The sequence below is a fragment of the Geotrypetes seraphini genome, chromosome 2, assembly GCF_902459505.1.
Source record: "Geotrypetes seraphini chromosome 2, aGeoSer1.1, whole genome shotgun sequence".
In the NCBI taxonomy this organism is placed as follows: domain Eukaryota; kingdom Metazoa; phylum Chordata; class Amphibia; order Gymnophiona; family Dermophiidae; genus Geotrypetes; species Geotrypetes seraphini.
The window spans coordinates 265,254,430-265,279,576 of record NC_047085.1 but is presented as its reverse complement, the minus strand read 5'-3'; the positions used below and the strand labels follow the sequence as shown (position 1 = coordinate 265,279,576).

At 43.6% G+C, this 25,147-nt stretch overlaps 1 protein-coding gene across 8 annotated transcripts in view; it reads right to left on the bottom strand.

The window, feature by feature from the left end:
* The window catches only part of HMGXB4 (HMG-box containing 4), a 125,368-nt gene that overhangs the window by 56,028 nt on the left and 44,193 nt on the right, over nt 1-25,147 (bottom strand). For 7 of the 8 annotated variants that reach the window (XM_033929574.1, XM_033929569.1, XM_033929571.1 and 4 more), the window contains 2 exons: nt 8,219-9,189; nt 5,539-5,623 (listed from right to left, as the gene is read on the bottom strand). In XM_033929574.1, coding sequence (XP_033785465.1) covers nt 5,539-5,623; nt 8,219-9,189 — 1,056 coding nt within the window. The remainder of the gene's footprint in view (nt 1-5,538; nt 5,624-8,218; nt 9,190-25,147) is intronic. The other variant, XM_033929570.1, reaches the window with a different exon arrangement.

Here is a 25,147-nt window from a genome sequence, read left to right as displayed (position 1 = left end):
GTTTAGATACAGGATGACCCAACTTGTTAGGATCAAAGGACAAAAACAGTTGAGGAGATGATCTGTGAGGCTTAGTGCAGTCAAGATAGTAAGCCAGAGCACGTTTACAGTCCAAGGTATGCAAAGCCTGTTCACCTGGATGAGAATGAGGCTTTGGAAAAAAACAGGTAGGACTATGGACTGATTAAGATGAAAGTCAGACACAACCTTAGGGAGAAACTTTGGATGTGTACGGAGGACCACCTTATCATGGTGAAAAACAGTGAAAGGTGGATCGGCCACTAGTGCATGAAGCTCACTGACCCTCCTGGCAGAAGTGAGAGCTATAAGAAAGACCACTTTCCAAGTAAGAAATTTGAAATGCGCTGTGGCCAAAGGTTCGAAAGGAGGCTTCATTAAAGCAGACAGAACCACATTGAGATCCCAGACTACAGGAGGGGGCTTGAGAGGTGGTTTCACATTAAAAAGTCTCCTCATGAACCTAGAAACTAAAGGATGAGCCGAGAGGGGTTTTCCATGAATTGGCTCATGAAAAGCAGCAATGGCACTAAGGTGAACTCTGATAGAAGTAGATTTGAGACCAGAGTCGGACAAGGAAAGGAGATAGTCCAACACCAGTCCCACTGCTAGAGACATGGGATTATGGTGATGTAAGAGGCACCAGGAAGAAAACCGAGACCACTTCTGTTGATAACACTGGAGCGTGGCCGGTTTCCTGGAAGCATCAATGATAGAGCGGACAGGCTGAGAAAGGAGTGAGTGAGCCGAAGTCAGCCCGAGAGATACCAAGCAGTAGGGTCTGCTGATGCTGAGAAAGCAGAGAAGGAAACAGTGGAAGAATTTTAGGTTCCTTGGAACTGAGTTGAAGTAGAAGGGAATACCAATGTTGCCTGGGCCACCGTGGAGCGATGAGAATCATGGTGGCTCATTCCCTCCGGAGCTTGAACAATGTGCGCAGCATGAGCGGTAGAGGAGGAAATGCATATAAGAAGAGATTGGTCCAATCCAGGAGAAATGCATCGGGAGCCAGACGGTGAGGAGAGTAGAGTCTGGAGCAAAACAGGGGCAGCTGATGATTGTGAGGAGCTGCAAAGAGGTCCACCTGAGGAGTGCCCCATTGATCGAAAATGGACTGGAGAGTCAAGGGGTCGAGAGTCCATTTGTGAGGTTGGAGAATTCTGCTGAGATTGTTTGCCAAGGAATTCTGCTCCCCTTGAATGTAGACAGCCTTCAGGAATAAATGACGAGCTGTCGCCCAAGACCAAATCCGTTGGGCTTCCTGACACAACAGGCGAGAGCCCGTCCCTCCCTGTTTGTTGATGTAGTACATTGCAACTTGATTGTCTGTGCAAATGAGTAGTACTTAAGGAAAGAGAAGATGTTGAAATGCCTTGAGGGCATAAAACATTGCTCGTAGTTCCAGGAAATTGATGTGGTGTTTCTTTTCCTGGGCAGTCCAAAACCCCTGAGTTTGGAACTCGTTCAAGTGAGCTCCCCAGGCATAGGGGGAGGAATCTGTGGTGATGATTAGTTGATGAGGAGGTAGATGGAACAGTAGACCTCTGGATAGATTTGAAGATGTCAAACACCAAAGAAGCGACTGTCGAAGAGACGAGGTCACAGATATGTGTTGGGAGCAAGGATCTGTCGCTTGTGACCACTGAGTCGCTAGGGTCCATTGAGGAGTACGCAGGTGGAGACGTGCGAAGGGGGTGACATGTACTGTGGAAGCCATGTGCCCCAAGAGCACCATCATGTGATTTGCAGAGATTGTAATCTGTTGAAACACCTGCTGACAGAGATGAAGGATGGTCTGACGGCGGTTGGATGGAAGAAACGCCCTCATCAGAACAGTGTCCAGAATGGCTCCAATAAATTGAAGCCGCTGGGTCGGAATGAGATGCGACTTGGGTAGATTGATTTCGAACCCCAACAGTCGAAGGAAGTGAATGGTGTGATTGGTGGCAAGCAGAACCGCCTGAGGTGAATGAGCCTTGATCGCCAATCGGCCAGATAAGGGAATACTTGAAAATTGTGAGAGCGGAGATAGGCCGCTACCACAATCAGACACTTGGTGAACACCCTGGGAGAGGAGGCCAGACCGAAGGGTAGCACCTTGTACTGATAATGATGTTGATTGATGAGAAAGCGGAGATATTGCCTGGACGTCAGATGGATAGGAATATGTGTGTAAGCCTCTTTGAGATCGAGGGAGCATAGCCAGTCGCCCTGAGTGAGAAGAGGGTAGAGGGTGGCAAGAGAGAGCATTTTGAACTTCTCTTTGACCAAACATTTGTTGAGATCTCTGAGATCTAAGATGGGTCTGAGGTCTCCGGTCTTTTTGGGAACTAAAAAGTACCTGGAGTAAAATCCCTGACCTCTCTGATCTTGAGGAACTTCGTCGATGGCATTGAGAAGAAGGAGGGATTGAACCTCTTGAGCGAGAAGGAGGGACTGAGACTTGTTGGAAGCAGACTCTTTTGGCAGGCCTAACAGCGGAGGAGTCTGAAAATTGAGGGAGTAGCCGTGGGCTATGATCGAGAGCACCCACTGGTCGGTGGTGATTACTTCCCATCGAGAGTGAAAAATATTTAATCGACCTCCTATGGGCTGTGGAAGAGGACAAGAGGGAGGAAGACTGGCAATGCCCTGGAGAAGGGAGTCAAAAGGGCTGAGTCGGCTTAGTCTGAGTGACAGGCTTGATGGCAAGCTGCTGTTGCTGACGAGCCTGTTGATGCTGTTGCCGTTGCCTCCGAGGTTGAGGAGGATGAGGCTGAACCGGCCGAGCAGAAAACCGCCTCTGATATGAAGGTTGCTGTCTAAAAGGACGAGGAGGAGGAGGCTTCTTCTTATTTTTCAACAAGGTATCCCACCTCGTCTCATGGGCAGAGAGCTTTTGAGTGGTGGTATCCATAGACTCTCCAAACAGCTCGTCACCCAGGCAGGGAGCATTGGCAAGGCGGTCCTGGTGGTTCACATCAAGGTCTGAGACTCGAAGCCATGTTAATCGTCTCATCGCTACAGACATAGTCGTGGCTCGGGATGTGAGTTCAAAAGTATCATAGATGGAAAGGACCATAAACTTCCTGAGTTGCAGGAGACTGGAAGTGCATTGTTGAAATGCAGGAAGTTTGCGGTCAGGAAGATACTTTTGAAAAGAGGCCACTTGTTGAATCAGATGTTTCAGGTAAAAAGAGAAGTGAAACGCATAATTACCTGAACGGTTGGGCTAACATCGCATTATGGTAAAGTCTTTTGCCAAATTTATCCATGGCCTTGCCCTCTCTACCAGGAGGGACAGAGGCATACACACTAGAGCCTGCCGATTTTTTGAGGGTTGACTCCACCAGTAGAGATTCATGGGGCAGCTGGGGTTTGTCAAACCCTGGAATAGGAATCACTTTATAAAGCGATTCCATCTTCCTAGGAGCTCCTGGAACGGTTAGAGGGGTTTCTAAATTTTTGTAAAAAGTTTCCCTCAGGATGTCATGGAGAGGCAACTTTAAAAATTCTTTAGGAGGCTGGTCAAAATCCAAAGCATCAAGAAATGCCTTGGATTTTTTAGAGTCAGACTCTAGGGGGATGGAAAGGGTGTCTGACATCTCCTTAAGAAACTTGGTGAAGGACGAGTGCTCTGGCTTACTAGCAGGATCCTGCACCGATGGATCATCCTCATCCGAGGAATAATCTGCCTCGGTACCGAGAGGGTCGTCAGAATCATCCCACAAATCAGGGTCCCGTACCGATGAAAGACGGCCCTGAGAAAGGGGAGTAGAAGGTTTGGCATGCTTGGTCTTGCGCACCGATTTACCTGATCGCATGGACACCGTACCGGGTGACTGTACGGCGGTACGGGTGTCAGAAAACGGTACCGGCTCAGAAGTCGAGTAAGCAGTGCGTCGAAGAGACTTCGGTTCCGCCGAGAGAATAGGCATAGAGACAGATTTTTGCGGTGCCGATAATGTCGATGCCGACAGAATAGGCTGTTCGACAATCGGCACCGAAGGCTCAGTAGGTACCGACACTGGAAGGTATGGAGGTAGTAGAGCCGGGAGCAAGTGTTGTAACTGCTCCTTAAGCTGGACCTGAAGGATGGATGCTATTCTCTCATCCAAAGACGGTCCCGATGGCACCAGTACCGCTTTTTTCTTGCTCGGTACCTGCAGTGCAGCTCGACGCTCAGGAGAAGTCGATGCCGATGAAGAGGCAGTGACTTCAATGGGAGCGGAGCGTTTGCAGGGCCGGCGCGCAGTCTGCAGGACTTGACTCACTGCTTGTTCGACTGGCGGGCCAAGGACAGTAGGGGATGGCTTCTTAGCCGGCTTACCTACAGGGTGCGACACCAAGGATGGATCTTGCGGCGTCGAAGTCACCGGTGCCGATTTGGAGGAAGTTGTTGGTGTCGATGTCGGGGGAACTTCCATGGCGGCACCGAAAAGAATCCGCTGTTGAATTTAGCGATTCTTTAGAGTTCTCTTTTGGAGAGAACTGCAGCGGGTGCACGTTTCAGTCCTATGGTCCGGACCCAGACACTGAAGGCACCTCTTGTGTGGGTCGGAGAGGGAAATAGGACGTGCACACCGCTGACACTTCTTAAAACCCGGTGAGGGGGGCATGAAGGGAAAAACGGCCGTAGCAAAATCGAAGCCCGAGGCTTCGATGGTGCCAACAGGCCCCGCCGGGGCCGACCGGAAAAAAGTCGAAAAAAATTGACTTTTTTTTATTTAGAAAAGAAAGAAAATAATAACGTGAACACTTCACGACAAGAAAAAAAACGCGCGAGCGGGAAGGCGAGAAAAAATTTTCCAACAGCCGTTGGAAATACGTGTCTTCTTAGCTCCGTGGAAACTAAGAAACTGGGGACCGCGCGCCTTCGTCGGGCGGGAAGGCACTCGAGCATGCGCGGTGCAGCCTAACTAGAACTTTCTAAGTTCTTAGAGTGCAATCACTCTAAAATTGTCCGTACCGGGGCTCCGTCGGTGCCGTCACCCATCAGTCAAGAATATGCTGCCTGCTTGTCCTGGGATATAATAAGTGATACGTGACATCTTGTAGATCCACATGAAGGTTAGGCATGGTTTCTGGGAAAGCCGTACAGAGTTGCTATAGAAGCTGATGTGCCATGATCTTTGAGGAAAGCATAGCAGCATGGAAAAGATGTCCGCCCTGTCCTGGAGGAATGAAGAAAACCCTTTGGCTTTCTCCAAGTTAAATTATTTATCTTGTTTGGAATTTTTAGTGAAAAGAGGGGAGAGCTGCGACCATTCAGGAGCGGCTGAGAAAAAAACTGGCAGGAGGAGAGGAGGGGGCTTGAGGAGTAAGGCAATCCTGCACATGCTCAGTAAGCTTAAAGCTTACTATAGCTAGGGGAGGGCACCGACACACCAGGCTCAGTCAGAGACTTCACCATCAAGTGTGGCTGCATATCCCCTGCTTGTCTCTAGAGAAAGGGTTTAACTGCTGATATCCCCAGGGAGAGTCAGTACAATCACGGAATATTTAATATTCAAGAAGAGTATCAGAGCATCTCTTTCTTACCTATCCCAGGGTGGTCAGCTACGATGTTGATCCGGTACTCCTTGCAGAACACCTGATACGCCGACATATTTTTCTTCTTAGGCTGCTTAGAATGTATAAAGGGAAAAGGATAAGAATCTAAGGAAGTGCACTACTCCTCAATTGTTGTACCATTCTATAAGGTAATTTAATGCACAGTGAGGAAGAAACATAAGGCATGGAATGTGTGTTCTTCATCAAAGAAATGGCCATAGCTGCCAGGTCAAAAAGGATCCCAGTGGACCACGTAATTCACTATAACTTATTTAATTAGGCTAAGACTATAGAAATCTGAATAAAGATAGATAAGACAGACAGACAGATAAATAGATGCTGTGACATCTGTTATGGACATTTCACCTGATATTCAGCACTATTTAACTGGTCAGGAATGGCTGACCGGCTATGTTTTGTGGCCAGATAGATCGGTTAAAAGTTAGGCTGGTCAGATAAATGAATATTGGCTTAACTGGCTAAGTTTCTAGAGGCCAAAAAAAGCCTGGAAATTCAATACCAGTCACCTGATATGGCCCAACACTGATATTCCGGGTTTGCTGCCTCCAGCAATCTGAATATCAGGTCCAATGCATTTATGTTCACACTGAAGACATTTGCATAACTACTCTGTTGTATATAGTACTGAATCCCTCTAGTGCAGGGGTAGGGAACTCCGGTCCTCTAGAGCCGTATTCCAGTCGAGTTTTCATGATTTCCCTAATGAATATGCATGATATCTATTTGCATGCACTGCTTTCAATGCATATACATTGGGGAAATCCTGAAAACCCGACAGGAATACGGCTCTCGAGGACCGGAGTTCCCTACCCCTGCTCTAGTGTAAAAGACACCTTGCTAAAAGGAAACTTTCTGATGTTCAAAATGTGGATCACTTATGACCTTCACATGATCAACACAGTTCATCTGGCAAGTATTACACAGTTTTACATGCTCAGTTTTCACCAAATCATGAGCCACAAAACTGCACTGCCTATCACCTTCTGATCATTAAACCTCCCATCCCTTCTCCTTTTCATGGTATCATTGTAAATGGTCTTTTTGATTCACTTGTTTTCTGGTAATTACCATCTTTTTCGTTCAGATCTGATGGAAAGGAATATTGGCTTCTAAAAGCTAGTCAAGAAATATATTATGCTAATCCAGTAAAATGGTTTTTATTTTTCATTAAATTTTATTTCCAAGGCTCAGAAGAGCATTTTAGAGAACCTCAGAGGGGCTTGCTTATGCCTGTAGTGTAAAACTATCCGGAGATTCCTATAACTATAGAGCCAACACCCCTCCCCTTTTCAGAATGTGAAAAGAAAGAAGAAAAGAAACCTCATTTTGTCAGAATTAATTTAAAAAAGTATTCTAATTTACACACCTCCTCATATTCCCATCCAATCCATATTATGCCCACAAGAGTCAGAGCCCCTTTCCTCTACTGGAATTATTTTTTTTATGCATGTTTGTTTCTATTATGTCAAGTGGTTTCTAACTTGCCTAGTAGGATGGTCAGATATGCATGTTTTAATATGCCAACACCTGATGAGGCTCCCTCCTTTTTGCAACAGGGATCGTTAATAATAACCTTGCTAACTATGGAAAAATGGGTTAGGTGACATGACCTTAGTTAAGGAGAAGTAGCTTCAGAAAAATTGGTATCCCTTTAGGAATTCATTATCTCCTGTGGTTTGCAGCAGGGTTCTTAACCCTAAGCCTCAGTGTTCTGTTTGGGAGCCTCCTAGACTGCAGCTATTATGGGGGTGGGGAAATGGGTATGAAGCTGCATGTGGAAAATATGTCAGAAATTGAATTCAGTTGAATATTGTTATTGAAGAGTTCTTCTGGTTTGATTAATTTATCAAATGGCATGTACTTGAGACCTCATGTTTCTGGTTTTAAGAATTATCACTATTTACAGTTTATTTCACATATTTTTCCACTTTTCCCAATAAAATTATCATCACATAATGTACCATCACTGATTTAGAAATTGATATAAAAAGATTTTAAAGGAAAAAAAAAAAATCAATGGTTAATAACAATTGTGATTGGAGCTCTTACAATGTTGATTGGACTCCCAAAATACTTGGAAAATTTGAGCCCGATATTCAACCCACAGCATACATGGCTTGTCACTCATAGCTGCGGGTCAAGTCAACCCCAAATATTCAATGTCAGAGGCTCTGACCTCTGACACTGAATATCTGGGTTAGTATGGCAATGTGGACGTTAACTACATAAGGTCCGATATTTCAGACCAGTAAACTATTAACTTGGCAGATAAAGTTAGGACAGCCTTTCAGCTGTTCTAACTTTAGCCATTCATTTAACCTAGTCTGCTTTCACAGTCAGAGGGATTATTCAGTGGTACTATCTTAAATGCCACAGTATATCCAGGAATGGCAAGCTCAGCAGGGTTTAAAACAGGCAGGACTTCTCTTGCCTAGTTAAACCCTTTTGAATATCAACCCCTTTTAAAAATCATAACCCCATCAATTTTGCACAAAACTATTGTGCTTGGAACAGCACATATCTTATGTTGATCTCCCTCTGATTCTCAGGGTCTTTGTAGGACCACCACTTAGCAGTTAAAAGCAGTCAGCACTTAGACTCTCAGCATATAAGGTTCTCATGAGGTACCAGATCCTCCCCTGCTCACCTTCTCTAGTTTCTCTGTTTTTTCTCTCTCCTTCTCCTCTTTTTTCTTCTTCTTCTCGCTGGACACTTCTGAGTGGAAGACGGGCGGTGGTGGCGTAGGAGAGGGAAGGGTGTAGGGCACACTGTTGGCTGGCTGTACATTGGATCCAGACACTGGTACCACTGTGCCTGCCTCCCCTGAGGACAGGCTCAGCCCTTTCTTTGACTTGGAGTGCTTTTCCTCTCGGTGCTTCTCCTCCCGGTGTTTCTTTTCCCTGTGTTTCTCTTTTTTCTTTTTACTCTTTTTGGACTTCTTCTTTTTCTTGACCTCTCGGTAGCAGTCATCAATCACCAGCTCTCCAGCCTCCAGCTCCCCACCAGAGGATGAGCCAGTATCCATGGTCTCTAGTCCTGTCAGGTCAAAGCCAGGTGCATCTGCATAGAATGAGGCTTCAGAGCCAAAGTCCTCAGCAAGATGTGATTCTGTCTTGGGCTTCTTTCGTGCAGATTTGGTGAAGCCTGACAGCTCATGTGCCAGAAGAAAAGTAGCTTGGTCTTCCCTCAGGGCTTTCTTGGAGCTGCTCTTCTTCTGAGTAGGAGGCCCTGGGTAGGGGAAGGCCTCTTCTTCAGTCCCACCTTTCTCCTTCGGAGACAAGATTAGTTTCATTTTCAGGCCATCTGGCTCTCGCAGGGTCAGAGTCTCTGTATTCAGAAAGGGCAATTTGCTCTTTTTGGATTTGTGGAGGACATCTTCAGAGGAGTGTGAGACCTCACTGTGCATCTTCCTATGCTCTTTGCGATGCTCCTTTTTCCCTTCAGAGTGGGCAGAGAAACCTGAGGAACCAAATGATGACTTTTCTGTCTTCTTAGAAGGTTTGGAACTTAGTGCTGAAGGTGAGGTAATGGCTTTGAGAATGTCCATGGCAGTATCTGTTGATGGGTTAATCACAACTTTCTTTTTCTTCTTAGCAGATAGCTCCAAAGGAGAAAAGTCTGAAAGCAAAGCAAAGCAACAGCAAAGAGGAAAGGTGAGAGAAGAAAACTCTAGGGTCTCCTGAAAGACTGCAATGTTGTAGTGAACATAACTTTAATAAATGAGGATGTGATAGGAGAAGGTGATGTTGCCCCATCTAAATTTGTCCGATATTTCTACCACAGTGCTGCCAAGGACTGGAACTCTCTATCTCCCTTGTCACTTTTCTCTACATTCTTCAGCTTTCACTGTTCTCCCATTATCACTACTGTTCACGGCTTTTTAGCTTTTCCCACATCTTTCAATTTCTTCCCATCTAAACCTCCACTTCACTCCTTTTAATATCACATCCCCTTCACCTCGCATCTCCATGTCTTCTTTTTCTGTCTATCTACAAACCCTCTATTTTCCTTTTCATCTTCCCAATTCATTTCTTCTCTAGCATCACCACCCAACTCTGCCACTTTCCTACACTCCCTCAGTGTGTGTCTCTCTAATCAACCCCAAGAGGCAGAACAGCTCATCCTTCTGCTGCTGACAGCTCATCACTATGTGCCAGCATCACAGGCAGACCCTTTCTCATTGCTAATTTAGTGCCAACCCATATTAATCCACAACTCATTAATTTATCTTGGCTTCCATTTTTTTTGACAAGTGAGTTTATATATTTCAATCTATTTTAGAATTAGAAAACAAGCCACATAATCCAATAAGGTACAACAACTTTAAACTCGCCCTTTTCTACTCCCCAGTTACACAGCTTACATAAGGACCTATAAAAACCGGATAATCTGAAGTCTTGGTTTTTATGACTCCTGGGCAAAGTTTAAAATACGATTATTATGGTTATGGCTATCTTTATTTCAAGTTCAAGTTTATTCGTTCTTAATGAATCGCTTATTTAGATTGCTAAGCGATGTACATAATATAAATGTGCAGATAAAATATTGGTGCTGACGTACAAAATGATTTTTATATTGTGGGTTAAAACTTACAAGAATTGTGTGGGAAAATGGGGAGAAAGTTACAATCTTTAAATAGGAGAGAAAGAAGAACATAAAAGGAATGAACAAAAAGGTGGGGTAATTTTGGCTACTTAAATAAAAATTGTTAATTAGAAAGCTAGGAATCATATGCATCTTTAAAAAGATGTTTTTAAGGTTTTTTTAAATGAGGGTAAATCTTTTAATTCTCTAATGTATTGAGGTAGGAGGTTCCATGATTGGGGGGCCATTACAGAAAACATGTCGTGCCGTCTAATTCCTATAACTTTCATCGAGGGAACGGAAAGAAGATTGTGGGAAGTCGAGCGGAGAGATCATGAAGTGCTGTATGGGATTAACCACCTATTAATAAATTGTGGTTCATTATAACTCAAAGCTTTAAAAACTAAAAACAGTAATTTAAAAGTAATGCGGTGGCTTACCAGAAGCCAATGGGATTTAATCAACAGAGGGGTAACATGATCATATTTTTTCGCATTGTGGATCAGTTTCACGGCAGTATTTTGGATTAATTGCAGCCTTCTTTTTTCTTTTTGAGTGATATTAAGAAGGAGGGAGTTACAATAGTCTATTTTGGATATTACCAAGGAATGTATTAAAATATTAATAGATTTAGACTCTAGGAATTTGGCAAGTGAACGAATTGAATGTAATTTATAAAAACATAATTTAACAATATTGCTAACATGATCATGATAGGTAAGTTTATCATCAATGAAGTCGCCTAAAATTTTTATAGTGGTGACCAATTCCAATTCGGTGCTGTTAATGGAAAACGGAGTGCTTAATGCTATATCCCTTTTCCAAGAAAAAAGCATCGATTTCGTTTTTTTGAGGTTTAATGCCAATTTATTTGTGTTGAGCCAGTTTTTTATGATTACAAGTTTATTGTTGATAGTTGTAATGTCTTCTTTGTTTTCAGGATCTAATGGATGGAGGAGTTGAATGTCATCAGCGTATGCAAATGTTGTGAAACCTAGTGATTGTGCTATATTTAAAAGTGGGGAAAGGAATATATTGAAAAGAAGGGGAGATAGTATTGAACCCTGCAGGATACCATATTTTGAAGAGTAAACTTTGGACTTGCTGTCATTGAATCTGACGATAGATGAGCGATTTGATAAAATGAAACGAACCATTTTAAAACCTGGTCTTTGATCCCAATTGATTCCAGACGATTGATTAATAGTTCATGATTAATTGTGTCGAAGGCGGCAGTTAGATCCAGCGAGATTAAAATTACGGATTTGTGATGATCAAGGAAATAATGAATATTATTAGTCAAGCCTATCATAGCATACTCCGTATTATGGGATTTTCGAAAACCAGTTTGGTGGGGGTGGAGAACATTAGTAGATTCGACAAAATCTGAGATTTGCTCAAACACAAGTCTCTCGGTAAGTTTTGCCAAAAAAGGGATATTTGCGATGGGGCGATAATTAGAAATTTCGTCTGAAGAAATTTTGTAATCTTTCAAAATTGGGATAATGATGGATTTTTCCAGGTATAGGGAAAAGAAGCAGTGAGAAGACTGTTTTGTACTAAAGAGTGGATAAAGGGTCCCAAACAGGAGAAAAATTTTTTAAGATAAAAAGGTTGTATCATTTCCTCTCGTGAACTTTTTAAATTGATTCTATGCAAAAGAAGTTCTATGTCGTTTATTGTCAGAATTTTAAATTCAGAGCATTTGGATGTAGGATTAGATAAAGAATTGTTATTATCTATGGACTTAACAGATGTACTTTGTTGGAATGTATTCCGAACTGCATTTATTTTGGTTGAAAAGTAATCCGCGATTTCTTGAACTGTAAGAGTGCTTTTTTGATTAGTACCTTTTTTTTAATATAGGAGAAACTGATTTCACTAGTGAGTATAAAACTGCTGGATTTTTAGCTTCTATGATTTTTTTGTTATAGTAATTGATTAATTTTTTGCTTATAAAACGATGCCTGTTCTTTGTATTTTTGTAAGTTTCTAGGAGATTTATTGTTTCTCCATTTTCTTTCTAGTGATCTTTGTTGTTTTTTTAAAAGCAAAAGTTCTTCTGCAGAAATCAAAGCGATTTACATTACATTGACTAGTAAGCAGGTACTCTCAAGTATTTTCCCTTTCTGTCCTAACAGGCTCACAATCTTATAGTATTATTGTTATTTACGGCTTTGCACGATGATGCTCTGGCCAAAATTTCAAAGGGTCTGAAAATTAATCCGCTCAGTAGAAACCTATGATCTCAAGAAAGATTGTTACTAGATGTACCCTCATTCTACCAGATCCATTTACCGTAGAGGAGGATTGTTACCAAATGTTTTCTTTTATCATTGGTCCAACATGGTGGAATATGCTTCCTTTAGAGTCATGGCAGATATCTTCATTGTTATCCTTTAGGAAACAACTCAAAACAACTCTTTTAAAGTGCTTATTAAGTTTTGAGGCAGATATACTGCTTATTTGTATAACATGATGCTGGTTGATTGATTTAAGGGTTGTTATTCTTGATATTATATTATATTTTGTTTATTTTAATTTTTGTGATCCTGGGCAACTTACTTAACTCTCTATTGCCCCAAGTACAGAACTTAGATTGTGAGCCCACTAGGGACAGAAAAATGTACCTGCATATAATATATGTAAACTGCTTTGATTGTTCCCACAGAAAGGCGATATATCAAGTCTGTGATCATTTAGGCTTCATTTGTTTTTGGATTTTATGCATGTACTGTAACCTGTTTAGATCAATTAGATTAACATGAGACATAAAACTGAAAATAAAGTTCTGAAAAAGCTTGCAGTGCTGAATAGTTGGTAGTGAAGGGCTACAGTTCCCCTTACAGCCTGGAGTTAGAATTAAGAGGATAAGAAGATGATAAGATCCCTTTTCATCTTGTGTCTCTGATTATAACATAGTGGTCTGTACAGTTATTAGTGGTATGCTGCAAATGCATGACCCTTACGTGGAACTTTAACCACTAGCTCAGCCTACTGCATCTCACAAGTGCAGAGGCATAAATCACTGCTATTAAGGAGGGAGAGTTAAGGACCACTTTCAAACATGTTAGAGTGACCAAGCAATTGCAAAATTACCACTGAAAGAGCTACATTCCTGCCATTTTCTATACAATTCTTACACTATACAGTACTCCTGGGGGAATTCTATGCCTGATGGTGTGGGTAACATGAGAAAGGACCTAACAAAGCTTGAAGAATGGTCTGGAATTTGGCAGCTAAGATTGAATGCTAAGAAGTGCAGGGACAAACATTTGGGCTTCAAAATCCAGAGGGAGAGGTACAGATTTAGAGATCAAGTACTTCTATGCATGAAAAAGGAGCAGGTGCAATCGTTATGCAATGATCTTAAGGAGACCAAACAGGTGGAAAAGGAGATGGCAAAAGTCAAAGGGATGACTGTGTGCATAGGGAGAGGAATGGCTAGGTGGAAAAATGAGGTGATAATATACTCTTCTCTCCATATTTGTGGGGGGTTAGGTGCAAAGCTGGCCCTTGAATAAGAAAAAATTGCGAATAACTTTAGGGACAACTCTAACCCACCCCCACCTCCCAGACCTCTCCATTTACTTACTTTTTAAAGCCTGGTGGTCTAGTGGTGAAGTGGGGCAGAAGAGATCTTCCTACGCTCCTGCCCGTGCAGAACCACAAACAAAAATGGCTGCCACGAGTTCCCACTGTAGTTTCGCAAGACCACAGAAACTCATTCATTCTCAAGGCAACAATTACATTACATTAGGGATTTCTATTCCGCCATTACTTTGCAGTTCAAGGCGGATTACAAAAGAATTATCTAAGATTTATTAAAATAAGAACTTACAAAAAAAAAATAAAAAATTGGTCATTTTCAAAAAGAGTAAGAAATGGGTAAGGTTATTTGTTTGGGGTAGTTGGCTTTAGTGACAGGTGGAGTTTGAGACTTGCGGTATTATTTCTTTTTTCACAGTTTTCTTGAAGAGTATGGTCTTTATTTCTTTTCTAAAAGTCTTGTAGTCGAGGGATGCTGTCAATAGATTGGCGATTTGGTTATCTAGTTTGGCTGCTTGAATGGCCAGGAGGCCATCATATATTTTTTTCCGTTTGACCTCCTTAATTGGGGGGTATGAGAATGGGGTGTGAGTTTTCCTATGTCTGGTTGCAGTGTTGTGGATGAGGCGGTTATTCAGGTAGTTTGGACTGTCTCCGTATAAAGTCAAATAGTAGGCAGTAGAATTTAAATTGTATTCTTGCTGGGATTGGAAGCCAGTGCGATTGGAGATATGCTTCTGTAATGTGATCATGTTTCTTTAATGAGTAGATGAGTCTTAGTGCTGGGTTTTGGATAGTTTGTAGTTGTTTTGTTATGGTTGTAGGGCATGGGAGGTAGAGGATATTACAGTAGTCAAGTAGGCCTAGTATTAAGGACTGAACTATGAGCTGGAATTGAGTTTTCTCGAAGAATTTCCAAACTTGTCTTAAGTTTCTCATGACTAAGAATGACTTTTGTATTGTTTTATTGATTTGCGGTTGCATGGTGCAGCATCTGTCGATAGTTATTCCTAGCAGTTTTAGGGTGGTTTGTATGGGGTAGTTGATTGCGTTGATTTCAATGTTGGTTATGGTTGGTATTTTGTTGTTTTCTAGGAGGATGAATTTCGTTTTATCTGGGTTCAATTTCAGTTTGTGATCTTTCATCCAGGTTGCTATTGATTTTAGTGTTTGGTATATTGTGTTCGTCATGGAGAGTTCAGGTTGATCGAAGGGTATGAGAATGGCAATGTCATCGGCATAGCTGTAAGAGGTTATGCCTTGTTTGTCCAGGTGAGAGCTGAGGGAGGCTGTATAGAGATTGAAGAGAGTCGGGGATAGAGGGGATCCTTGGGGAACTCCGCAGGGGTTTGACCAAGGTTCAGATTTTTGTTTGTCTGATTTTACTCTATAGGTTCTTGATTTAAGGAATCCTTCAAACCATGTGTATACTTTATCTGTGATACCTATTGTATCCAGGATTTGTAGTAGAATGTTATGGTCCACCAAGTCGAATGCAGCGGTAAGGTCTAGTTGTATGAGCATCATTTTTTTTCCTGTGCTGAGATGTTGTCTGGCTGTGTCCAAGAGAGAACTTCGTAGTGTTTCCGTGCTGAAGTTGTTTCTGAAGCCGGATTGTGTGGGATGGAGTATGTTATGGTTTTCTAGGTAATTGGAGAGGAATTTGGCAACTAGTCCTTCTATTATTTTGATGTAGAGTGGAATAGAGGCAATGGGTCTGTTTGGTCTATCGGTCCTTTGGGGTCTTTGAGGATCGGGGTGATGATGATTTTGCTGAGGTTGGTAAGGTAGTGGCCGTTTATTAGCGAGATTTGTATCCAGTTTAGAAGAGGAGCACGGAATTTTGTGCTGGATGTTTTTAGGAGATATGGTGGACAGTTGTTGAGGTCACAGGATGCATGGCTGTATTTTTTGTAGTATTTGTTGAATTCAGGCCATTGTATGTTGGGGAATTGAGACCATATTCTATCTGCTGCAGTAGAATCTCTATCTATGGGGAGAATTGTGAATTCGTTAGGGTGGGTAGAGATGTCATTGAGGGTGGCTCTTGCATTGGTAATTTTATTTTGGAAGTGTTCTGCTAATAGAGTGGCTGGGGGGGGTAGTATTATTAGTGGTCAGGTAGGGTTTGGTGTCGGTTAGGGTTTTTAGAATTTGGAATAGTTTTTTGGTGTCTTGGGTTTCAGTGCCTATTAGGTTGGTGTAGTGTGCTTTTCTCTTGTCCTTTAATTGTGATTTGTATTGTTTGTTGATTTTTTTCCAGGCGGATTTTGTATGATCCGAGTTCGATTTTCTCCATTTTCTCTCTAGTCGTCTACATTGTCTTTTGAGTTGTAGCAGTTCGGAGTCGAACCATTTATCTGATTTCCTGCTGGGTCTGGATTTGGTTTGCAGTGGGGCTAAATCATCAAGGGTGTTGGAGCAAAGTCTTTCCCAATGTAAGATGAAGACCTCGGGGTTGTTTTCTAGAATAGTTTCATCTATTTTAGACCAGAATACGGAGGGTTCGATGTGTTTGCGTGAGGTGTATGTTATTTTATTGAGTTTTGTTATAATTTTTTTGTTGTTTTTGATCCAGTTGATGTTGAAAGTGTAGGTGTAGTGGTCTGACCAGATGGATCTGGACCAGGTTCCGTTAGATGTATGAATTTCTGTTAAGGATGGTTGGTGGGTCATGAAGGCTGCAATATCAAGTTGGTGTGGATTTAGCATTTGGAAGGATAAGGCTTTGAGAAATGAAAGAAAGTTGTCTACTTGTTTGGATGATTGATCATCTAGGTGTAGATTTAGGTCTCCTAGGAGTAGGTTGTAGGTTGCTATTAGTGAGTTTTGGTATATGAAGTCTTCCACTTCGGTTCTTGCTAAAGACCAGTTTCCCGGCACTATGTAGCAGAGCATGCAGTTTAGTGTGTCTTTTAGTGTGGTGCTTGAGAGTTGGCAAGCTAAAAGGTTCATGTACGGGTTAGATGTTTACTCAATTATATTAAGGGTTAGATCTTGTTTGATTAAGATTGCTAGGCCTCCGCCTCTTTTTTTTTCTCTGCAGACCACTGTAATTTTGTATCCTTGTGGGCAGACTTCAGTTATTCTGGGGTCTGAATCGGAGGTTAGCCAGGTTTCTGTGAGGAAAAGACAGTCCAGGTTTTCTTGTGTTATCCAGGTTTTTATAAGCTCTGTTTTTGGACCTAGCGCTCTGATATTTAAGTAGGCACATTTGAGTGTGGATATCTCTGTGTGACAGTTGTGGGTTGTGTTTGGATATATAAGTGATTTGGTGTGCCGGTGTGGTTTAGTCTTAGTGTGTGTTGGTCTTCTTCCCCATGCTGTGGTAATGGAGTGTAGAGTGTTAGATTGTAGGTTTGAGTTTTTGTCACTTGATGTTCTCCTATTTTGGAAGAGAGATTTATTTATATCTGTAGCGGGTGTAGGGAGGAGTTTATTTGCTGCTATCTTCCCGCTGGTTAAAAGAAGGATTAACAGTATGAAGTGCTGGGCTCGTGAGGTTAGCTTCATTTTGGGTTTTTTGTTTTGTTTTTAAAAAAAATTTTTTTTTTTTTTGGTGGTTGGTGAAAGGTGGTAGAAGGGTCTTTGGTGGTTTGGCTGCTGTTTTTCGGTTGGTTTTACGTTTGGTAGTGTTGTGGGGGTGGATCGCTTCTTGGTCGCTTCACAAAGGTGCTATGAGCGTCTTAGACAGCGTGCTGTTAGGCGCTGAATCTTTTATTGGTTCAGCATAGTCCTGTCGGGTGAGGAGGAGGAGCGGAGTGCGCTCCCACGCCGGCAGGCCTCCCTGCCTGCTCCTGGGTCCAGCGATGTCGGCCAAAGTGAGATTCAAATAAAGCAAAAAGAAAAAGAGACAAACTAAAAACGGGTGCTGGGAGATTCCCTGAGCCTTCCAACTGGCTCAGTGTAGTCTCGTTGGGTAGGGGGAGGGGTGGAGTGCGCTCCCACGCCGGCAAGCCTCCCTGCCTGCTCCTGGGTCCAGCGATGTGTCCACAGTGAGTTTCAAACGAGAAACAAGAAGTAAACAGAAACTAACAGAAACATGGGTGCTGAGAGACTTCCTGAGCCTTCCAACTGGCTCAGTGTAGTCCTGTCAGGTGGGGGAGGGGCAGAGTGCGCACCCACGCCAGCAAGCCTCCCTGCCTGCTCCTGGGTCCAGCGATGTCGGCCCTGTGCAGTCCCTTCGGGAGGGGGGAGAGGCGGAGTGCGCTCCCACGCCGGCAAGCCTCCCTGCCTGCTCCTGGGTCCAGCGATGTGGCCACAGTGAGTTTCAAATGAGAAACAAGAAGTAAACAGAAACTAACAGAAACACGGGTGCTGAGAGACTTCCTGAGCCTTCCAACTGGCTGTGTAGTCCTGTCAGGTGGGGGGAGGGGCGGAGTGCACTCCCACGCCGGCAATCTAGTAATTATTCATTCTAGTAATCTAGACAATCTAGTAATTATTCATTTTACTTGCTAAGTTTCAGTATAAGATGTTTTTCACTCCGCCCCGTCCCGCCCCTCCCCAAGATAGGCAAGACCTGTACTCAAATGATTTGAATGAGGTATATAATTGCTCGTGATCCTTCTTGATGCATAAGGGATGGAGATCGTATAAGCCTGTCCAACATTGGCTACACTGTCTTACACTGCTCCGCAACGTCACAGTTAACTCCAGACCCACCCCCACCCCTCAATACGTCTTGCCATATACAGGACACAAACCACAGAAGTTAATCCAGCATCATCATTCTTTCCCGCTGCTGGGCTTCTATTTAAGCAGCACTCCTGTACATCAGAAATGAAGATATAGTTTTTGATCTGTCGAGTTTTGTGTCAATATTATCTTCTTTCTATTTAGGGATTCTTTTGTGTTTATCCTATGCATTTTTGAACTCCATCACTATTTTTACCTCCACTACCTCCATTGGGAGGGAATTCCAGGCATCCATTACCCTCTCCGTGAAAAACTATTTCCTTATGTTACTCCAGTGTATCGCAGCAGATTCCAGGTGTACCCCGAGACACCGGCAAGGAGGAGAGGTGCAGGCTGACTGCTTACAGGACATGCCTCTCGAGGTGAGAGGCACGTCCTGTAGGAAGTCAGCCAGCACTGACTCTCCTCTTCACCAGTGTCTCTCCTTCTCTACTTTTTTACAGAAAGGGTGGTAGATGCGTGAACAATCTCCTGGAAAAGGTGGTGGAGACAAAGATTGTGTCTGAATTCAAGAAATTGTACAATAGGCATGTAGGATTTAGTGAAAAAAAGAAAGAAAGAGATAATGGTCTATGCAGATGGGCCATTTGGCTTTATCATGGTTCTATATTTCTATGTTTTCTTTCCCACCACAAAGAAATTCAAACTGCTTTGTCACCTCTTTGCCTCCAACGACTACTTAAAGCGTCCATGTTTCCCTTAAATAAGGTGTGATCAAAAAATACAGCGAATGTTTAAATTAAAAAGAGAAAATTACAATAAAAGACACATTGCTGTTAATCTCCCTCGCTTCAAAACACACTTATCCCATCATTCTGAAGCAGTTCTAGAAGTCCTCTTTTGTATCTTTAATTGCACTTTCGTGGCTGCCTCGATGTCCTGAATCGATACAAAACATTTACCTTTCATTGTCACATGGGATCTCTTATGAGAGAGGAATAGATAATGGTTACTGCAGATGGGCAGACTAGATGGGTCATTTGGCCTTTATCTGCCATCATGTTTCTCCGATTCTATGACAATGCACCGCGTCACACATCACTTCTGGTATGGCAATTTCTGTCAAATAAAAACATTACGGTATGTACTCATCCACCTTATTCACCAGATCTGGTACCTTGCAACTTCTGTCTCTTCCCCAAAGTCAAAATAACAATGAAAGGTAAACGTTTTGAATCGATTCCGGATATCGAGACAGTTTAACAGGATAAATTGGGTCCTTACCTTCTAATTTTCTTTCTTTTAGTCCCTCCAGACCAGCACAGAAATGGATGGGACATACTAAAGCAGTACCCATCATGGGTGGGACCCACGAAGGGCCGCCACTAGAACATGCTAACCGAACACCGCCCGATGCGCTAGAATGTCCACACTGTAGTGTCACACAACAGAATGGAGAGAAGACCAAACCACAGCTTTACAGATATTCACCAAAGGTACAAGAGAAGACTCTGCCCAAGAAGCTGCCTGACCCCGAGTGGAATGAGCTTTGAGAAATTCCGAAACAGGCTTCTTTTGAAGAAGGTATGCCGAAGCAATAGTCTCCCTGATCCAGAATGCAATGGTAGCCTTGGAAGCACCGTCCCCCTTGAGGGCCCACTTAGAGAACAAAAAGACAATCTGCTTTACAGAACTCCTGGGTCCGCTGAACATAAGAGCGAAGGACCCCACGGATATCCAAATTGCACAACTGTCTCTGCTTCAAAGAGTCCTCCTGACTACCCAAGACCGGGAGGACCATGGACTGGTTGTCAAGAAAAAGCGAAACCACCTTCGGCCACATCATGACCCACTCCCAAGAGAACTTCAGGAAAAGGCAGCCTACAAGAGAAAGCCTGCAGCTCAGAAACGCCTCTCGTGGAAGAAATGACCAACAGGAAGATAGCTTTAATTAAGGCCCTTCGATGTGCAGGAACCAAGAGGCTCAAACGGAAGATGAATGAGCACAGAGAGCACTAGATTGAAGTCCCATGTGGGAACCGAATGCCAAACAGGCGGTCAAAGCAACTTTGCCGCTCTCAGGAATCTAATCACATCCAGAGAAGAGGCCAATCATGCAAGAAACCGCGAAAGGAAGACAATGCAGCAAGATGCACATTAAGAGAGGACCAGACGAGGCCGTGCTCCAGGCCATCCTGCAGAAACTCCAAGATGTGAAGCAAAGGAGCACAGAAGGGCACAACCCCCTGCATGGAGCACCACTCCTCAAAGTCTGGAAAGTAAGTCTGGATCTTTCCACTGACCGTGCACTACATCCTGAATATCCTGATGCATAGGGAAAGAGTGGGATGCTGACCGGATCCCTCTCAGGAGAGGGTCCACAACATGAGGGAGTCCTTAGCTTCCTCTTCAAAGTGTAAAACCGAAGACCACCTGAAGAATAAGTCCTGCAATTCGTCCCGGAGAAAAATACGCACAACAGATGTGTCCTCGCCAATAGGCAGCTCTAAAAGGTCTCCATCCAAAAAGTTAGGCCCCCCTGATGGATCTGTAAGGTTTCCACCAAGATACAAGTCCTCATCTGGAGAAAACTGATAAGCAATAAAAGAATCCTTGTCCCAAGACGCCAGCGGCCACTTGGATGATAGCTGAGGGGGTTGAAGAGAGGTAGCTATGGCAGGAGATTGAACAGGGGCAGCCGTGGAAGGAACACCCTCTCCCGCAGAGGACCCTGCGAACTTGGTATCAAGCAGGACCCCCCCCCAGCCGCCTGTAAATAAGCCATGCACATTGCCAACATCAAATCAGGGGGAAAAAAATCCTGGCAGCAACATAGCATTAATGTTAGGAGCAGAAGACACATTTAAGACTTGTTCCTGCCTGTCCAAGCAGGAGGAAGGTCGCCTAAGGCCGTGGGTAAATTAGACGTGCTTCCTGCCAAAACTGAGGGAAGGGCCATCGATAAACTGTCTCCAGAAAACAAACGCAGCACCGAATCCAACTGATCACTGACAGCCGAGGAAATCCCGGCGTGACAGTAGGAGAAGCACAGGGCTCACCCCTGGCCAACAAGTGATGTGTGTTCGAAAGAGAACCCGGCATGCTGACACCCGAAGCCGGGTCTCCCTTGAGGTGGCCAGAACATTTTGTGCACTCGCCAGTAGCATTCAACAGACAGTGCCCCAGAAAACACACTTTTTCTGCTTTTGTGCTCATAATAAAAGTGGCAAAAACCCACGTACAACAACACTGTATAACAACGGTAGCCTCAGGGCTCTCTCTTTTTATTTATATATACAGTGTGTGTGTGTATATATGTATATATATATATATATATATATATATATATATAGGTGTGTGTAGATATATAGATATATCTACACACACACACACACACACACACATCCCCTTTTTTCAGTTTATTTCTTTTCACAGCACCAGCTATATCAAGAAAAGGCAGACCCAACAGGCCTTCTAAACTGTAGTCATAATCGGTAGCCAGGCATACAAGAGGAGGAGAGGCTCCTCTAGATTCAGAAAAAAACCTGGAGAGGTGGGGGAAATGGGGGGAGGGATTCGACCCTTCCGAGTGTGACATCCCCGTGGTCGGTAGGACCCCTGAGCTCAGTCCGGAGAAAGGACAAGAAAGATTCACTAACCAGATCCAACACTTAACAAACTGCACAAAACAGACCCACACTAAGCTTTTTCCTTTGAATTTATTATTTACTTATCTCCATTATTATGTGATTATCACACCCCCTACATTGTGGTCTAAGGAAGGTATAAAATTATTCCTTTGTATTTTGACAACTTTTTGTATAATTGGTAAAAATTTGTTTCTTTCTCTGTGTTGCATGGAACAAGATTTACTCTTTTGAATGAAAAAAAAAACCCCAACAGCTGCTGGAGACTGAGAAAAGACTGCACAGTAGTGTTGCCCGATTTCCAATTTGAATTGATTCACTGATTCAAATTGATTTTTTTTTTTTTTTTTTTAATCAGCCTCCTGATTCGGTGACCAACCCTCCTCCCCATGCCTTCCTAAAGCAGAAGCGGCAGTGCTGTCTCTTGCTGGCACTGCCACTCCTGCTTTAGGGGTTGAGGGGGTAGGATCAGTCGGGAAGGCCTGCATGTTCCTCCAGCTTTCCCGCTCTTACCTTAAGATAATATGACAGCCTGCAGGATCGCCGGTGCTGTAGCGATCCTTGCAGCTGCCATTGTCCTTAGCGGCACGTTTCTTCTGCCGCAGACCCGCCCTTCCTGATATCAGGGGCAGGATCGTGGCAGAGGGAACGTGCCGCTGAGGACGATGGCAGCTGTAAGGATTACAACAGCACAGGCGAACCTGCAGGCTGCGGTATTATCTTAAGGAAAGAGCAGGGAAGCTGGAGGAACATGCAGGCCTTGGGGGAGGCGGGGCAGGCCAGGCCTTCAGGGGAAGCTGGGGGACAGGCAGGCCTTCAGGGGAGGGGAGCCCTGGTGTAGAAGTACACGGAGGGAGGGAAGGGGGGTTCAAAGAGATATGCATATACCGGACTGGGGGGAGGGAGTGGGGGAAGAAATAATGGGTCTAAAAACAGAGGAGAGGGAGAGAGATGGAGGACAATGGGATTTAGGGAGGGAAGGAACAGAAAGGGGGAGAAGATAGACACAAGGGCTGGTGTGGAGGGGTGGGGTGGGGGATAGAGATACTGGATAGGAGGGTAGTTGGGAAGAGAAAGGGAGAGCTGGTGGACCCTGGGGTGGTGGGGAAGGAGGGAGAGATGCTGGATGAAGGGTAGTTGAGAAAAGGAGAGATGTGGGGGTCCATCGCTGCAGCTGCGAGGATGGAGATGAAATAAAGGAAATATGCCAGACCTCCAGGGGAGGGAAGGGGAGGACAGAGATGGAAGATGGATGGTTAGCACGGAGAAAGAAGAATACCCTGATCAGAAACCAGAGCCTGGGACCAATAAGATTTGAATAATGACCAGACAACAAAAGGTAGAAAAAATAATTTTATTTTCTGTTTTGTGATTACAATATGTCAGGATTTGAAATGTGTATCCTGCCAGAGCTGGTGTTAGACCGCGAACATGAGCTAGGATTTAACAGAGAGGAAAAGTCTTTTTTGTTTGTTTATACCACAGCGCCAGTGTGGGCAGGACAGGGCAAAGGGGGTGAAGAGGCTATAAAATAAACCCACCTGGATGTTTGAAAAAACCACCCAATTGGGCAGGAAAATTGAATCGAATTGAAAAATCGATTCAATAGGCTGAATTGAATCAAATTTTTTTTCCTCAATGGGGCAGCACTACTGCACAGCCCACTTGTACTGATGTCAAAAGTTAGTGTCTCAGTCTCCACCTGTTGGCAGAGGACCGTAAGCCCATCCGTTTCTGTGCCGATCTGGAGGGACAATAAAGAAGCTGCTCTATCTCCTTTTTAAATGTTAGCGTCAACAGCCTGGTTCCATTCCAGTAAGGTGGAGTCCATCCTTTCAGAACAAGCTCCCCCATTCCAAGAATGTTGCCCAGTTCCTAACAAATCTAAATCCCTCATCCCTGCACCATCATCTCAACCATATATCAAGTCTCTCCACTATGGCCTTATTCTCCATGAGTGCCTCTTTTGTTCCTTGATGATCCAATGGTCCCACAGACTCTTTCACAGGCTTTCTGCTTCTCATGTATCTGAAAAAGGTTTTACTGTGAGTTTTTGCCTCTTTGGCAAGTTTCTCTTCATATCCTCTACTAGCCTTCTTTATCAATGCTTTGTATCTAACTTGCCAGTGCTTATGTTGCTTCTTATTTTCTTTATTTAGATCCTTTTCCCATTATTTAAAAGATGTTCCTTTGGCTCTAATAGCCTCTTTCACTTCACCTTTTCACCATGCCAACTCTAGTGAATGACTGGGGTTCCCCAGGATAGGTATGAGAATCACTGGCTTGCCCTCTCCCACTTCATTTCCCCTTCCACATATGTTCTCTTAACCTCTGTTGTCCCTAGCTCTCCCCACCTATGTAGATATGTCCTATCCATACTCTTTGTCTCATTTCCCCCTCCCTTCCATCACCAGCTCCCATCTCATACATACACTCATCCTCTACTAGTAATCTCTACAGCACTATTAGACATATACAACACTATACACAAAACATATAAAAGTCCCTACTTGACAATCAGAACAAATAAGAAATTTGGGTGTTATTTATTGTGGGAATGATTAAAACAGATAGGTGAATAGGGGTTAGGAGTTAAAAGCAGCCTCAAAAGGTGACATTTTAGCCTAGATTTGAATACAGTCACAGACGGAGTTTGATGTATTGACTCGGGAAGTCCATCCCAGACATACTGGGCAGCTAGATGTAAGGAACAGGGTCTGGAGATGGCAGTGAAAGAAAAGGGTGCAGATAAGAGAATCTTACCTGATGAACAGAGTTCCCAGGAAGAGGTATAGGAAAAGATAAGAGTAGAGAGATATTGAGGAGCTGCAGACGTAATACACTTGCAAGTCAGTACGAGGAGTTTGAACTGTATATAGAAATGGACAGGGAGCCAATGGTGAAGATCAGTCCCGTCTCCTCCAGCCCATTTCCTTTTCAAGTTTTCCATGTATCCTTAATCCCTTGGTTATCCTCAGTAAAACTATCACACATATCCCCTATACCCTGTTTCCAGTTCTTCTCCCCTTTCACATGTCCTCTTACCCTCTATTGATCCCAGATTCCCCCACCCCTCACATCTATTTCATCTCTCCTTTCACAAATTGCCCATTATTCAATGACTCTTCACATCCAACACCCATGTTCCCTTAGCCCCT